The 14896-nt window shown below is 46.0% G+C and overlaps 2 protein-coding genes across 8 annotated transcripts; one reads left to right on the forward strand and one right to left on the reverse strand.

Annotated features, from left to right (window-relative positions):
* Window positions 1-1290: 1290 nt before the first annotated feature.
* On the reverse strand, window positions 1291-9874 carry LOC119034480. Of its 5 annotated transcripts, none has more exons than XM_037125516.1 (20): window positions 9337-9874; window positions 9025-9124; window positions 8845-8934; window positions 8617-8760; window positions 8365-8523; window positions 8189-8270; window positions 7917-8088; window positions 7664-7807; window positions 6471-6583; window positions 6097-6232; window positions 5948-6002; window positions 5720-5861; window positions 5464-5638; window positions 5040-5376; window positions 4852-4954; window positions 4662-4738; window positions 4440-4582; window positions 3900-4338; window positions 3109-3215; window positions 1291-1790 (listed from the first exon to the last, which is right to left on the reverse strand). In XM_037125516.1, the coding sequence occupies exons 1-20, from the start codon at window positions 9511-9513 to the stop codon at window positions 1680-1682; spliced, it is 3006 nt and encodes a 1001-aa protein (XP_036981411.1). In that variant the 5' UTR covers window positions 9514-9874; the 3' UTR covers window positions 1291-1679. The 5 variants fall into 5 exon arrangements, with proteins under 5 accessions (XP_036981411.1, XP_036981409.1, XP_036981410.1 ...); XM_037125514.1 differs by having other exon boundaries at window positions 6393-6583; window positions 9337-9872; XM_037125515.1 differs by having other exon boundaries at window positions 5040-5373; window positions 6393-6583; window positions 9337-9871.
* Window positions 9339-14862, forward strand: LOC119034481 (photoreceptor outer segment membrane glycoprotein 2-like). Of its 3 annotated transcripts, XM_037125521.1 has the most exons (6): window positions 9432-9475; window positions 10190-10241; window positions 10648-10737; window positions 11012-11821; window positions 12020-12266; window positions 13175-14862. In XM_037125521.1, the coding sequence occupies exons 4-6, from the start codon at window positions 11241-11243 to the stop codon at window positions 13445-13447; spliced, it is 1101 nt and encodes a 366-aa protein (XP_036981416.1). In that variant the 5' UTR covers window positions 9432-9475; window positions 10190-10241; window positions 10648-10737; window positions 11012-11240; the 3' UTR covers window positions 13448-14862. The 3 variants fall into 3 exon arrangements, with proteins under 3 accessions (XP_036981415.1, XP_036981416.1, XP_036981417.1); XM_037125520.1 differs by lacking the exon at window positions 10190-10241 and having other exon boundaries at window positions 9339-9475; XM_037125522.1 differs by lacking the exon at window positions 9432-9475 and having other exon boundaries at window positions 10035-10241.
* Window positions 14863-14896: the final 34 nt, after the last annotated feature.

Consider the following 14896-nt stretch of genomic DNA (forward strand, 5'->3'; position numbering starts at 1 on the left):
CCTCCAGTGGGTGACATGGCTGCACAGTCAGACCCCTCTGCTTCATGACTGAAGCGTGATCATTGCCTTGATGCGTGCCCTACAGATGTAGGATGAGGCAGAGTGTTTGGGTGAAAAGACATTTGGTGAATTGCATAAGAAAGGTTTTGCTTCAGATACGGTAAGGTGCAGGGAAGCTGCACATTCAGGTGGCAGAAGTGAAACAGCAAAGAGAGCAGCTCCTTTAGGGAGCTGGCACGGAGGCATTTTGTGTCAGAACGTCGGAATCCTACTGCAGTTTCCCAGGAAAATGTTCCATGCAACACACAGACAAGTATTTATGCAAGAGCTCTCCAGACATCAGACGGCTATTTGTACCCATCATACAAACTGCAGTGTTTTGCACGCTCTCCCTTGCACATGATTTATGTGTCATTTTGCTGCGGCGCAGCGCTCTGATTTCCATGACGTTATCATCTCTCGGATTAGCTTGAGTTATTGTATGTGTGCCGAAGTGTGTGTGTGTGGTCCTGGCCTGGGAGTGGATTTCATACCAGCGTTTTGCTTTTTTAGCATCATTAGATATTGTTACATATGTTTCATGCTTCTTGTGCTTTCCTGGCCCTGGCAGGTCTTTATTCTTGAGACAAATAGTCCAGATTACTATTTCCCGTAACGAATCGTTTTCTCTGCTGCGATACATTATTCTGCTGCTTGTGAAACAGCATTTCCTCCATTTTTCTGATAGAAAAATCAAAGCACAGAACAGCAAAAAGGCCTCAGAGGTGCTGCCACACCTGCAAGGTCACAACAACTCCATAACACATCACCCCCCCTTACACATGGAGGAGATTACACACAGAGAACTCCAAACCCTACTTTTAAATAATACAGCATGTGTGGGCTCGTGAACTGGGCACCCAGGGGAGACCCCGAGCAGAAGTGTGTCAAGCTGAAATATGTGTTAAGTTATTCACCCACAGAACAGGCCTCAGAGGGAGGGAGGGAGGGAGGGAGGAAGATGCTAACCCAAATGCAGTCCCTGGGCTCAGTGCAAATATAGGGAGCGATGGGCAGCAGAAAGCATTGAGAGGTCATCCATTTTTCATGAGATGCAATGGCAGCAAAGCAAACATCCTTTTTTTTTTTTCAAGAGGGGATGAGAAAAACCATCGAAGAATCTAAAGTGCAGAACCATTTTCAAGGACACCATCAGTGCATTTCAAACAGAGCTCATTTAAGCCCCAAGTGGACCACCGTGCATCCCTGTGATGTTGACCAGATAATAAAAGCACATGACGACAGAAGCCATCCCTTTTACCGGAGGTTTAATTAGAAAAATATTCAATAATTTATGTCTATCAATAATTCCTGAGAAATTCATTATGGACTGAGTGTTTCTGACACGTGGTGGTACAGTGGAAGAAAAAGGGCGTGGCAGGACAATAGCACTGAGTGGGAGAGGCTGCTGGTCGAGGCAGCAGCTGTCGGAACAATCCAACCAGGTGATTGACGAGGAGGGGGAGACGGATCGCGTCAAGGTGAAAAGTCCACGTGGTGATGATCAAACCTGTGGCGTGGTCGGGCGGGAATGGATCCTGACGGTGTTGCTTTAGGATTTGGATTCAGAATGGTATTCTGAATAAAAAGAAAGACGCATCATGTTTCAGATTCAGCTCAGTCCTGGACGTGCTAGATCCTCAGGCTTTCTTCACTCGTTTTCCTTTCCTTGATCGCGTCCTCCCACTTCTTATGGCACCTTGTGAACCCCTCCCAAAACTACTCCAACCTGCGGGCTCCTCTTTGTTTGCCTGTAACACAAACCAACAGCAAAAACAGACACAATTACAGCCTCATATCCTGGGCAGTGATGTGGAGGGCCTGATGAAATATCCTGTACCCATTAATCTTTCCCCAGGGGGGCACAGGAGACTGGGAGCACTGATTAAATGTCCCTAATAGAGGCCGTTTGTCTCGACTTGAATCTTGGATGTTTCAACATGCGACATCACTGCGACTCGCCTGCCTCTCTCTCTGCAAATATTGGCATTTTCATAAAGACAGCAAAGTCGATAATATTTCATTTTGTGGTATCTTTTCTAAGCGGGCATGATCTCTTGATCGACGACTTTGTTTCCAGCACCTCATCCATAACTGTGCCACAGTTATCATCATAAACAGTCACGCGTAAGGTCACATGGGACGAGATCAGAATTTATAGTTTGCACTAATAACTCTGCTTAATATCCTGATTTTCTTATCTCTAGCCACTCTGGCATTAAATAGACCAATCAGCCATTAAGCGTTTGTTATTAAGTTAGCCATTAATAGTTCTCTATTGAGCAAATCCTACGCAGCATCATTTCTGGCCTGATGAGCAATTAGATAACACTAACAGCATTTCTTTCCAAACAACCCCCTGGAAGCAGGCACTCCACTGAGACTGCGACTTAATGAATGTGATGCATTGACTACAAGCACGCACTGTACAACCAAAATAGATTGGCCTTGATAGACACATGCTGTTTGTACAGTATAGGCTGCTCGGGCCCAAAGTATAATCATCATAAATTAACATGGCCTAATTATGTTTCACCTGCCAAGCTCCATATGGTCCCCAGTTCTGAACAAAATAATTAGCTGACCGCATCCCAATTAAACAATTATCCAATGAAACCTCAGTAAAACAATTACCTGGTCATATCCGTGGAACCATTTTACAGTGCTTACCAGTGTTAGCATTCAGGTCGATGAACAACAAGGCAGTGAAATTATGTCATGTAAAAACATGACCCCATCAGAGCAGGGAAAGGATTTTAACAAACAAACAACAGCTATGATCTGTGCATCTGGATCCAAAATCCCCTGAAACACTGCCTTCATGTTTCTAACATGACATCATTGTAGGCGGAGATCTCAAAAGCAACAGTGTTTATGCTGGAGGACAGGAGCGAGAGGGGGATGAAGGGTAGTGAAGAGGGCACCTGCTGGGTTCTGATGAAGCAAAACCCTCTGGGACCAGAGATGAGATCATCCAAAACGGAGACGCTTGTCAAGCTTCCTCGCTGGAACAATAGTGACCCCTACTGATCGCACTCCTTAAAGTGAATACACACAGCTTCAGTGTACCTGTTTGCCATCTCTGCTGTCTCCTTTTTGCTTCACAGTGAAATCCATGAAGTTGACCAGACTGTAGGAGGGAGGTTGGCTCAGTACGAGTAGAGACTTCATATCATCTGTGAATGAGCACAAACGAAACCAAAACATCATCAAAACGGCCTTCTAATGAGTTTTTATGATCCCTTGCTGGGCAAAATCTGACACTCTTCTTCTAATTGTCTGCAACACTGCTCCATTGTTGCGTCTTTAACCCTTGTCCCAGTGACAAGGTTGGGGCATCAGCGTGGGGCAATAGGCCGTAGATCCCTGAGGCCCAGCTGTGATCAGCACAGCCCAGCAGATGGAGAGAGGTGTGCTTGCAGTGGTAGACAGTATACCCCCCACTGAAAGTGTTGGAGAGGGAGGGGGTTGTTTTACGGATGACTGACTGCCGCAGCAAGGTTAAGGGAACCAATCTCTGACACTTCACTTCCTCTCCCTGCAGCAGAGACCCCCTGCCTTTGGTGCATTTACCTATTTCCTGCTCCCTGTGGTGGACAGCAGCACCTCTGACAAACAATTATGGTTGGCCAAACACACACACACACATAAATTATTCAGCTAGCGCTGGCATAAATCAAGTTTTTCAATTAGCAAGTGCTAATGACCATTTGCAATGTTTTGGGAGCACTAAATGTCACACGTATTTGATTATCCCCCCTGACCACTGTACAGCATGTGGCTGCAAGTGTTTGTATGTGACTTTCTAAAGAGGAAATAGTTGATGTGCAAAGACAACAAAAGATCAAAAATGTATTTACCTGATGTATTTGCCGTTCCTGCATCTGTAGCAGACGGAGGGCCACTGGAAGCACCACAGGTTTCCTGGTCCTGTTTCCACCAGCTGCCTGTTTCGCAACGATCGAGCCGGCCGGCTGAGGTTCTCTGGAAACAGGGTTCATCCTTCTCATTGGCGGTGTCCGAGGGAGCAGAGGTGGTTTTGATGTTGTAGGTTGTGCTGGAGGTCAGAAAGCTACCAGAAATCTGCTGAAACCGTGTGGGGCGAACAGAGCTGCACACTGGGGGGAAGAGGGAGACATCCCAACTCGTCCCTGCTGATGACCTCGAGCTGCAGGCTGCGGGATCCTCTGATGGAGGAAGGTTCTGCTGAGGGTCCTGAGTGGTCTCAGATGTGGCATAGGAGAAGCCTTGACCGAAGCATCCCGGTGGGTCCTCCTGCTGGTGATTCTCATACGTTTTCTTGGCACATAAAAAGCACACGAAGAACCCCATTTTTAAAAACACAGATGCGAGTCAACGTACAATATGTACTTTTTCAGTTGGATGGAGATACTGCATACCCAGAGAGGCTCTTCCTGCAGGAGACAGTCAAATGTGGCAGCCTCACCGACGTCGAAAATCTCATACCGGATGCGATCCAAATGGTCCTCTTGGTCAGTTTTCTTAGTTTCCTCTGACACTTCTTCACAACTGGCCACTTTCTCTGCAAATAACAGTATGTGAAGTGATGTGAACAGTGAGAGTGAAGCACATTTCAGATGGATAATTTTGTACCAACACACCATCGTCAGGCGAGAGGAAGCTGTGACTCTCAGACTCGGGTTCACAGAGATCAGGTAGTGATTGGTTGTTCTCAGTGCTGTGGAGTAATGAAGAAATGATGAAGTAATTTAGAAACTGAACCATAGGAGGCAAATGTCACTTTCAATTGACTTAGCGGTGTGAAGTGAGTGAGATAAGATGACCTCTGACCTCTTATTTAAAAAAAAGGTTTCATCAATGGAAGGTCCAGGAAATGCATCAACACCGAGGAAGTCCTTGCTTGTGAAAACATCTGTCTCAACGTCTTCTCCATCTAGAAATCAATCGAAGTTTCTCTTAATCTTTCGACCACATCTTAATGTAAATAATGCAGATTTTATATCCAACACAAAGCCTACCCTCTGCAGAAAGCACCAGCCCGGCCACAGCGTCGTTGTCCAAGTTGCTGAGGAAAATGGGGTCTGTGGCGCCATCTAGTGTCAGCATCAGCTCAGGGCACTCTGGCAAGGCGTGGAACGGCGAGGGGGTTCTGCTGTCCTCTTCCTCGTCCCCCTTGCTTTGATTTTCTTCATCGTTGAGCAGAGAGGAGATTCTCTGAAGAGTCAAGGTACTCTCATAAATATGACAGCGTTGCCTTCTCAACAGAGGCAGGGAAGAGGCCGAGGTGAAGGAGGAGACGGACTCAGTGCTCAGATCCTCAGAGGGAGAGATCTGCTCTGGTGATTCAGGTTGCTGCTGGGATACAACCAAAGGGCATTATTTCACAGTCACATGTTCTGAAAAGAAAGAACAGTCTTGAAGCAGGCACATTCAGAATTTTACATTTTGAACAGGCTGCGGTTCCTCTTGTGGTTCATCTGTACGAGCTGCTGGCTCTGTTTCCTCCATCAAGTCCAGTGGCGAGGGGCTTGGCGCGAGATGACGCAGAGCCTGGGTCGACAGGAACATCTCTCTGCTGTGCCATTTTCTCTCTGTGTGCTCTGGCCACACCACCTCACTGGAGGGAAGAGCGTGGAGAAGGGATGAGCTGAGACCTCTGGGTCACTGCACACATTTTAGCATAATCCAACCTCAGTACCTCATTTTGGGACGTGGCTTTCTCACTTCCATCACAGCATTTCTGACCAGTCGGACCAGCTCCTCTGAGGACACTGTGTTCACTCTCTGAGCCCGATACAGGTCAGCAGACAGCGGGCAGGGTGGCCTTACTGCTGACTTGTCTTATAAAAGGAAATGTCACGGTTAAACGCACTGCACTTTATTCTGCCCTGATACCATTTAATATTCCATTCACAACCAGCCTTACCTTCCTTGAACACTGATCCTGTAGTCTCAATACCATTTACGTTCTCTCCTTCACCCTAATAGAGATTTTTAAGGTAAAAAAACATAATTTCAGAGCTCAATCTCTCTGGTACACCCACTTAATTGCTGTATTACAAGACATTCACCCACATGGTATCCTGCAGGGATGTACTTCAGAGCCTCTGCACACAGACCGACTCCATCACAAGCCTTGAGGAAGTACATGACCGTGTCGTTGCTTTCAGTGTGGCCTTTCTTCAACAGCGTCCAGGCTTCGGAGACGCAACTAATAGACATTGTCAACAGCACACAATATGACAATAATTTAAATGTAAATAATCTTAGCTCAAGAGTTTTCAAAGTGCATCCTCAGTCATAAAAACTTTTAGAGCCCTGGTCTGCGATGATCAAATTAAATTATCACAGATTAGTTTGGCGTAACGTACTTGTTTTGAAGCAGCACATCTGCAAAGAGCTTAGCATCATCAGCACTTTCTATTGCAGGCGTGGTCCAGTGGAGGTACCTCAACGCCAGCTGAGGCTGCTTCCTTGTTAGCAGACAGTGGATGATGCAGCCGTGCTGCCAGGAGAGCCGGGGAACAGCAGCCCTGGGGCTCAGTAGCAGCTCCATGGAAGCCTGGATAACATGTAACATGACATTAGCACATGAGTGACAAGGTGTCAGGGGCCCCTCGATCACAGCATCGATTTTAAGTGGCTGTCAATCATACAGTCATTGATCGACATCCTTGATCCTATTAAGAGGTTGTGTACCACAGTCCTTCAAAGTAGCTGATATTAAACATCCTCCTAAAAAGCCTACATTTTATCCAGAGGTTTTAGCCAACTTTAAACTCATAACTAACCTTTCTATGTGACTTTATACATAACAATAGTTGTGAGAATGTGAGAATTTCCCATCAGGTTTTAAAGTGCATCATAGCATCGAAAGATGCACACAACTACCACATCAGACATAAAACAACTACATGGGACAATAACATAAAACAACTACAGAAAGACACAACCCAGCTACAAAGGGACATATAATTACCACAAAGAGATACACAGTTACAACAGTAATATAAAACAACAACAAACAGACACAAAATACAAAGGGATATGCAACTATCACAAGCAGACATGAAACAACTACAAAGATGCAGAAAACTAGCACAAAGAGACACAAAATTGCGACCCTGACAGACAAAAAGACACAAAACAACTTCAAAGAGACACTGTGTCTCTTTCTCTCTCTGTGTGCTCCTATAAAGGAGGGTTGGGAGGCCACATGTCGGTGCCGAGGGGCCTGTTGTCTCATAATCCATGTATGATAAAGCAGCAGGACGAGTTTTTCCTTCATGAAACGGAATCAGTAACATCTCTCCTACTTGTTGTTGTGGAGAATATTTCCTTTACTTCCTTCATCAATGAAAGCATTTCCTCTGCCCAATGAGAGGCACACTGTAATTTCATCACTAATGAGTGGCACAGTGGAGCGTTATTACATTAATCATATGCGCTACTCAAGTGGCCCATTAGTGTCACCTGCAGACTGTTATGGCTGCTGAAACGAGGACACTAATGTAATCAACGGGATGGTTAACTGGCCTTTGATTCGCACTCGCGATCACAGTCAGCCTGCATATGTTCATTTAAAAAGACTTCAGAATCAGCCGCTGGAGCATGAAATCAGTTTTGCCTCTTGGCTATATACCTTGACGTGTCCATGGTCGAGCATCCAGAAGGCCCTGATTTGTTGGGAAAAGCTGGAAGGAATGGTGAAGGCGTGGCAGAAAGACTGAAGGAGGTCGTCTTTGCACTGCAGGAAGTTTGCCATGTCCAGAACAAAGTACATGAGCTGCGACATACAAAGGTTAAGAACTACATAACAACGAATCATAAAGCACAACAAAGGAAAAAAGGGGGCTGTACAGTATGATCCACAGAAGATGTTTTTGAAAAGATACAAGCGCTTGGACTGACATGTTGTCAATATGAGGCACCAGCACGAGCTTCAGCAGGGACTGCAGGTTAGGAGGAGGATAGCACTGGTCTGTGCAGCATCCATGTTGTCTGTCCAGCTGAGTCACCATGCCCTGTATCAAAGAGCTGAATCTTCCCGTGACTCCTACCTCGCATCTAGTCGAATGTAAGAAAGTAGAAAATCAGAGGTGAAACGGGAGGACAGTTTGTAACAATGGCTCAGAATTCCTTCATCGAGTCAAACCGTCCGAGTTACCCGGGTGCCTCGAGACAAGCCTTCCTTTGGCCGTGACCCATTTCTTTCCACATCTGGGATATACGCTTCACCTCGTGAGCCTCTAGCAGCACCAGCAGAGAACAGGAAGACTTTTTAGAGACGTCATAACAGTTCATCGTGTCAACGTCATGTGATTTGTGTGATCAAATCTGTACCAGGCTGCTTGGGCAGAAGCCCCATGATGCCCCACCACTGAACAAGCCGTCCAAGCCAAATGTGCTGCTTCAGAGCCCTGTGCTCCCGGTTCCAGCATCCACGTCTGACGTCTGAGGAGCCCAATGTATCCCCGCACACCACGCACGGCACCCCCATGCCTGAACAGAAACATTTTAACTCGAGTAAATTCACGTCGAGAGGTTAACTACTGTCAAAATCATCATCCGTGCTGCATGCTGAACGTGTTCTACCGTGCCAGAGGTGGGCCGAGCTGAGCTGCCTTCTCGACCACTGGGCCAGGGTGAGCAGGTTCCTCAGTCTCTGGAGCAGCATGTGCACTCTGGTGAAAGAGCTCCGGTCCAGAAACATCCACAGGCCCTGGCAGCGGCTGAAACCTGCGGGGAGACATACAGAGATCCTGAGCGTGTGCTGTGAAATCCAAACATTCAGTCGTGGTTGATGAACACGTTCTTACTCACATAATGTTAACAACTCCTTTTTAGCGAACTCTGACGTCCTCTGGACCCAGCTGCTGAAAGTCAGGGGGATTTCCTCCACATCTGCTTCACCTGCAGCACAGATGAAAGTCGATGAATGGAACAGAACAGAACTACTTCTGCCGCTACCTTTATGTCAGTCGAACGCTTCTTGTCACGTACCTTCAGCTGTGAGCTTCCGTAGCCAGCGGATGATGGCTCCTATGTTGTTGCTGGCCAACGCCTCGGACCACTGGTGCTGTGTATCCATCATGACTGCCCTCTGACCCCAGGGTCCACACAGAGACAAGGGAGTTCACATGATGGGAGCAAAAATAAGTTATACCTGTTTATTACAGCAGAAGAAACAAATGGTTATTACTACAGGTGATATAACCATAAAGACACATGTGAGATTAAGGCATGAATGCGGTATCTGTCGTTATTTTGGGAGCCTCCATGGAGAAAACTGTAAAGATTTGTTTGAACACTCACTTGGAGACGTGGTTCAGTTGTCCAGCCGTTAAACTGTCCGTGTGTGAAGCGGTGAGCGCTGTGTGCTCTGTCTGCCCCGGGGATTTGCTGACTGGACCGGTGGCTACAGTAACACTCTCTTCTTACACAAGCTACTTTGGTACATGTTAATCCACTAATCTCACTCTCAGTTAACATTTCATTGGCTGAGTTGCGGCGTGGCTGTGAGCGCGTGCGTGTGTACGTTTTGTTGACTTCACTAGTCACTACTTTCTCGACTAATCGTTTTGTTGTTTGGTTTCTGAACGATGAAAAATGTTGATTAGTGTTTCCAAAAGTCCTCAAATGTGTTGTTTTGTCAACAACCTAAAGGTATTAAATTACACAGGAGTAAAGACACTAATTTTCAGCGTTTGTTATCTAAAAAAAATACTCAAACTGATGCATCCATTATCAAAATACTTGCAATGAAGGTTATAGTTGACACCAAAGCAACTGATCGGTTAATTGTCATCACTCTGGACATCAAAAGTATTTTTTCTGTTTTTTCTGACATTTTCTACAAAACATTTAAGCTGCACCATGTAGTTTTGGAAAAGAACTACAGAAAGTAAGACAGGTAATATTTGCAAGTTTGCAACAGAAAGAGGTCTTATTTCCACGATTGAATAAAGGAAAATAAGAGAATATAAAAGGAAATTAGGTCCCCAGAACACTGTCAAAGCTGGAAAGGTGGCAGGGAGATGACTGCTAAAAGAAAACGGTCTTTAGTTTTAACCCTAGTGGAATGTTTCCAGCAGTAAACAGCTGTGCAGCAGCAATTTTTTCCTTCTATAACTGTGTCAGTGTGTAATGACCTATTTACTTTTTCCAGATCATGTGTGTGTGGCCCTCATAAAAATTACCAGACTGCAGAACATGTGGAGGTATTGTTAAGCGAAAAGCAATTCATTTTGTAATTCTTTCTGTTTACATACACTCAGTTTTGTAATTACAGGCTGGCCTAATTAAAACACAAAAAACTGTAGGATGTCAAACACTTTTCACAATGGATGTCCAGGCTTTTATAGTACTTTTACGTTTGACACACATGCACACACAGACGCGCCCTCACGCGATGGCCATCATCCATTACTTTTTACGGTGCCGGGACAGTCTACAGATTTGCGTAGGTGACAGAAGGTAGGTCCAAATCCTCTCGTGGGGCCCAGGGATGATTAATGATTAAAGGGGATTAGGAGGTGGGTCAGGGCTCGGCTACTAGTCTCACTCTGATGCTGCCGTGGCTGCCTCCATACTATTTGTGTCACTACGACCACTCGCCTCTCGCAGGACTAAATCTGAGGACGCCGGCGGGAAAACAAAGTGAAAACGAGTGGAGGAGGATGGCAGACGTTCGAGGTGAATGCTGACCAGGATAAGGTAGGAGCAGTGTGACTGATTGGACTCTGTGTCAGTTGCCTCTTTCATTTCATTGTTGGGAACTTTGTCCAGACGGAAATTCCAGATTCACTGGAATTCCGTTTTTTTAAAACCACATTGCAACTCGCTGATCTCTTTTCAATTTGATACATGTGAAGATTGTTTCAAGCCTGTGCTCATCTAATCACATGTCACTGTGTTTTGTCTTAGCAGTGTCTTGTATTCAAATAAAATGGTGCTATTATGTGATCTTACATACTTTTCATATTTATAGGCCTGCCTGCATCTACAGTATAACCAAAATGCAGCGTCCACAATATATCGATCATGACTACCAGGCTAAGCTGCTTATGAGAGGACCTTCGGAGAACTCTGCAACCAATCCCCCTCCCCTTGGTCCCCCACACCCCCTAGAGGATAACCTGTTCCTCTCCCCTGCTTCACCTGCATCCCACCCTTAATCACCCCCTGGACTTTAAAGGACGAGAGGAGATATATATACAATGGCAGTTCTGAGAGTGAAGTTCACCAAGACCAAGAGGGACAAGCTGGCCCAGGTGCTGTGGATCCTGAACTGGATCTCGGTAGTGACGGGGGCCATCCTCTTCAGCCTGGGCCTCTTCCTCAAGGTGGAGCTCAACAAGCGGCAGGAGCTGATGGCTGAGAGGGACATCCAGTACGTCCCCAACATGCTGATCGCCGTGGGCCTCATCGCCTGTGCCATAAACTTCCTGGGTGGGAAGATCTGCTACGACTGCGTGGACAGCACCAAGTTCCTGCGCTGGAAGCTCATCATGCTGCCCTACATCATATGCACCTTCTTCTTCACCTTCTGCGTGCTGGTGGGGGCCCTGATGTGTTACAGCATGCGCGGGGAGCTGGAGGAGTCTCTGAACCTAGGGCTGACGGAGGCCATGAGGTTCTATAAGGACACGGACACGCCGGGAAGGTGCTTCCTGAAGCGCACGGTGGACGTGCTGCAGATAGAGTTCCAGTGCTGCGGGAACAATGGATATAAAGACTGGTTTCAAATCCAGTGGATCAGCAGCCGTTACCTGGATATGTCCCAAAGAGAGGTGGTGGAGTAAGTAAACGCTACAGACTGAGGACGCTGATTTATTAAAAATTATATTCACATTTAAGATGGCATAAAAAGGGCAAAATAATATTTTCTGTAATCATTTTTGCACAGTCTCAAACAATGACACACTAAGTTCAGATCTTTCACATGTAACACCTGCTATAAAACCCTGAGCTTCCCCCTCTTCCTCCTGCTTTCTAGCCGACTGAGAAGCAACGTGGAGGGGAAGTACCTGATGGACGGCGTCCCCTTCAGCTGCTGCAACACCTTCTCCCCCCGGCCCTGCATCCAGCAGCAGATCACCAACAACTCCGCTCACTTCAACTACGAGCACCAGACGGAGGAGCTGAACCTGTGGATGAAAGGCTGCCGCCGGGCGCTGCTGGAGTACTACACCCACATCATGCAGTCCATTGGCCTCACGGTCCTCATCACCTGGCTATTTGAGGTGAGAGGACACAAGTTAAAGGGACATTCTTACCCTAACCCCAACCAATCATCGCTCTTTATGCCTAAACCTAACCAGACCCCTCGAGTAGAGAGAGTCACAACAGCAGAAATACAAATTGCTGATCGTCAAGTCTAGTCATGTAGACCTTGGATAGTTCAAGGAAGTTTTTTTTCCTGGAAGGAAATTTGATTACACTAATATGAGAGACAAACGATTGGTGAAACTGCTGCCATTGCTGTGAAACAATGGTCCGCTGGAGCGAATGGAGATGGACTCTCACTACTCAAGGAACCCAACCAACCCAACCAAGGAAGCCAACAAGTACTAGCCAGTCAGAGGCAGAGTAGGGCCGTCCATGACTTTTCCCACCATTGTTAACCAAAGTTCACCACAGGTGTAACATATGGCAATGTAACAAGTAATGTGGGATATCAAATAAGTGAGTTTACCAGACCACTGTGGCTTGTTTGCATTGTGTTTGAGGCTGGTGGCCCGAGCCTACACCGAGCTCCTGCTGGCACAGCACGCCTCAAAATACAACTGAACTGTGGCAGTCAAGTTGCATTGACTAGTGAAGGGCATGACTGGTGTCATCTCAGCCTTTGCATGAACTCCGCTATGGCACATTCACTTCACACCCTCACAGTACTAATCCTTGAGTAAATCTCTACCGTCGTATTATCTCTGTGTCCTCCCTGCAGGACATGAGGTGGACTCTCTCATTGTCCCCGACTCAGCTGCATGTCAGTTAGAGCTGCGGACACTTTTAAGTTACAAAATGACTGCAGCAGGCCATAAGGACAAAACACGCACAACTCTACCTGTGTGACCGCCTTGTATCATGAGTTGCGTTCACATGCTTGTGTCACGTGTTCACTAATATGCTTCTGTGCGACTCGTTTCAGCTGTCAGTGTTGACGGGGGTTCGTTTCCTCCAAACCTCCCTGGAAAACGTGCTGAGGCAAGGCGACCCCAACTCTGAGTCCGAGGGCTGGCTGCTGGAGAACAGCTTCATGGAAACGGCCCGCACGAACCTGAACATCATCAAGAGCCTCGGCAAGTGCAACCAGATAGATACAGCCAACAACGGGGACCCAAACATTAATGTTCCCTGCACGTCTAAAGCAAACTACGGGCCGGACAACGTGCCCCCGAAGCCAACACCTGAAGACAGTTGACCTCTCATTGAACAGCATCTTTAAAGGGCCTTCATCTAGATGCTACATTTAGTGGTTTGAATCCACATGAATCCAAATCTCTCGGTTGCATGTTCTTTTTTCAGCATAATGTAAATCATAGATCACCACAACTGTACACATCTGTACTGTGATTTGTTTACAAATGATATCTGGTTGCCTGTGTTCGGTGTGGTTTCACAGCAGGTGTTCTTACAGTTCCTTACACCTGTCTGCTTGCGATACCGGAGTCACGATGAACTCGAGATTTGTATGAAGAGAAATTAGGGAAAGTGATCAGAAGTTGAAGGCCACGTTTTGCCTGATTTTGCCTCAAAGTGTGATAATAAAAAGCAGTGGAAAGAGGTTAGAACATAACTTATATTCTACATGTAGTGGAGCAGGGTGACTTGGCCCTCAGGTTAAATAGAGCCGCATTTCCATCCAGAACCATTAGTCCTAGGAAACATTTTTCAATGAGTTGACAGCCACTTGTTCAGAGACCTGTGAAGGTTAGGCAAATTAGCATCTCATGTACGAAAAAGCATCCGCTGTTTTAGTGCACGACTATACAACAACGGCCATCATCAGTCCATCTGTCATTTGCTTGCTTCTATAATTCTTACTTGATGCGTCAGAGCACAAAGAACTAAAAAAAAAAAACTGGTTTGCAGCTGTAGATTTTTAATAATACTTTGAAAACCCACAGAGCGGGAACTTTTTGGGGATCAGGTCCTGGGGACATCATTTAGGCCGTGTTCCCTGCAGTGGAAAAGCACTCGAGTTCCCTTAAGGTTCCTCGTCTCTGGGGAATGTTCCTGCATTGAAAACGAGCTCATATATTGCAGTACAAATAGTGGAAGAGCATGAGAATGAATTTTTAGATATGTTCTGGGTGTTCAGATTACATTAATGGATCACTTTCTACTTCTTGCTTACACATTAGTTAAAAGCACATAAATAGATAGAACTCGGATTGCTGTATAACATTGTATAAAACATTTCCTAGAGCGTTTGAGCTGTCACTAACATGGATCTCATGTGCCTCAGCAAAGCCGCCATGGTCTTACCAGAACACCTCAGTCACTGTCGCTGGGATGAGCTACCACAAGCTGGACAATAAAACTTCTGAGCTGGTGACGGTCAGGCATTATTGTTTGATTGTTTCGTAAGGGCTCCAAACAAGCACAGTGGAAACTAGGCTACCATGTCTTACTTTGTTTTAATTATAAAGCCTTCAACATATTGGCTTGTGGTCAAAGGAACTCTGCTTTCTTCGCCTTTCTGTTCAGAAATTATAGAGCACAGCTGAGAAGGCAAATTACAGCTTAAGCACTCAGGGGGACAACAACAAAGAAACTTGCAGGTTGTTAAATTAAAGCATGAAGGTTAATAAAGTACTGTTCTTGCTATGAGACATTTGAAATAAGAGAGTGTTTTCTATTTCTGCCT

Source organism: Acanthopagrus latus, chromosome 16 (assembly GCF_904848185.1).
Source record: "Acanthopagrus latus isolate v.2019 chromosome 16, fAcaLat1.1, whole genome shotgun sequence".
Classification (NCBI taxonomy): domain Eukaryota; kingdom Metazoa; phylum Chordata; class Actinopteri; order Spariformes; family Sparidae; genus Acanthopagrus; species Acanthopagrus latus.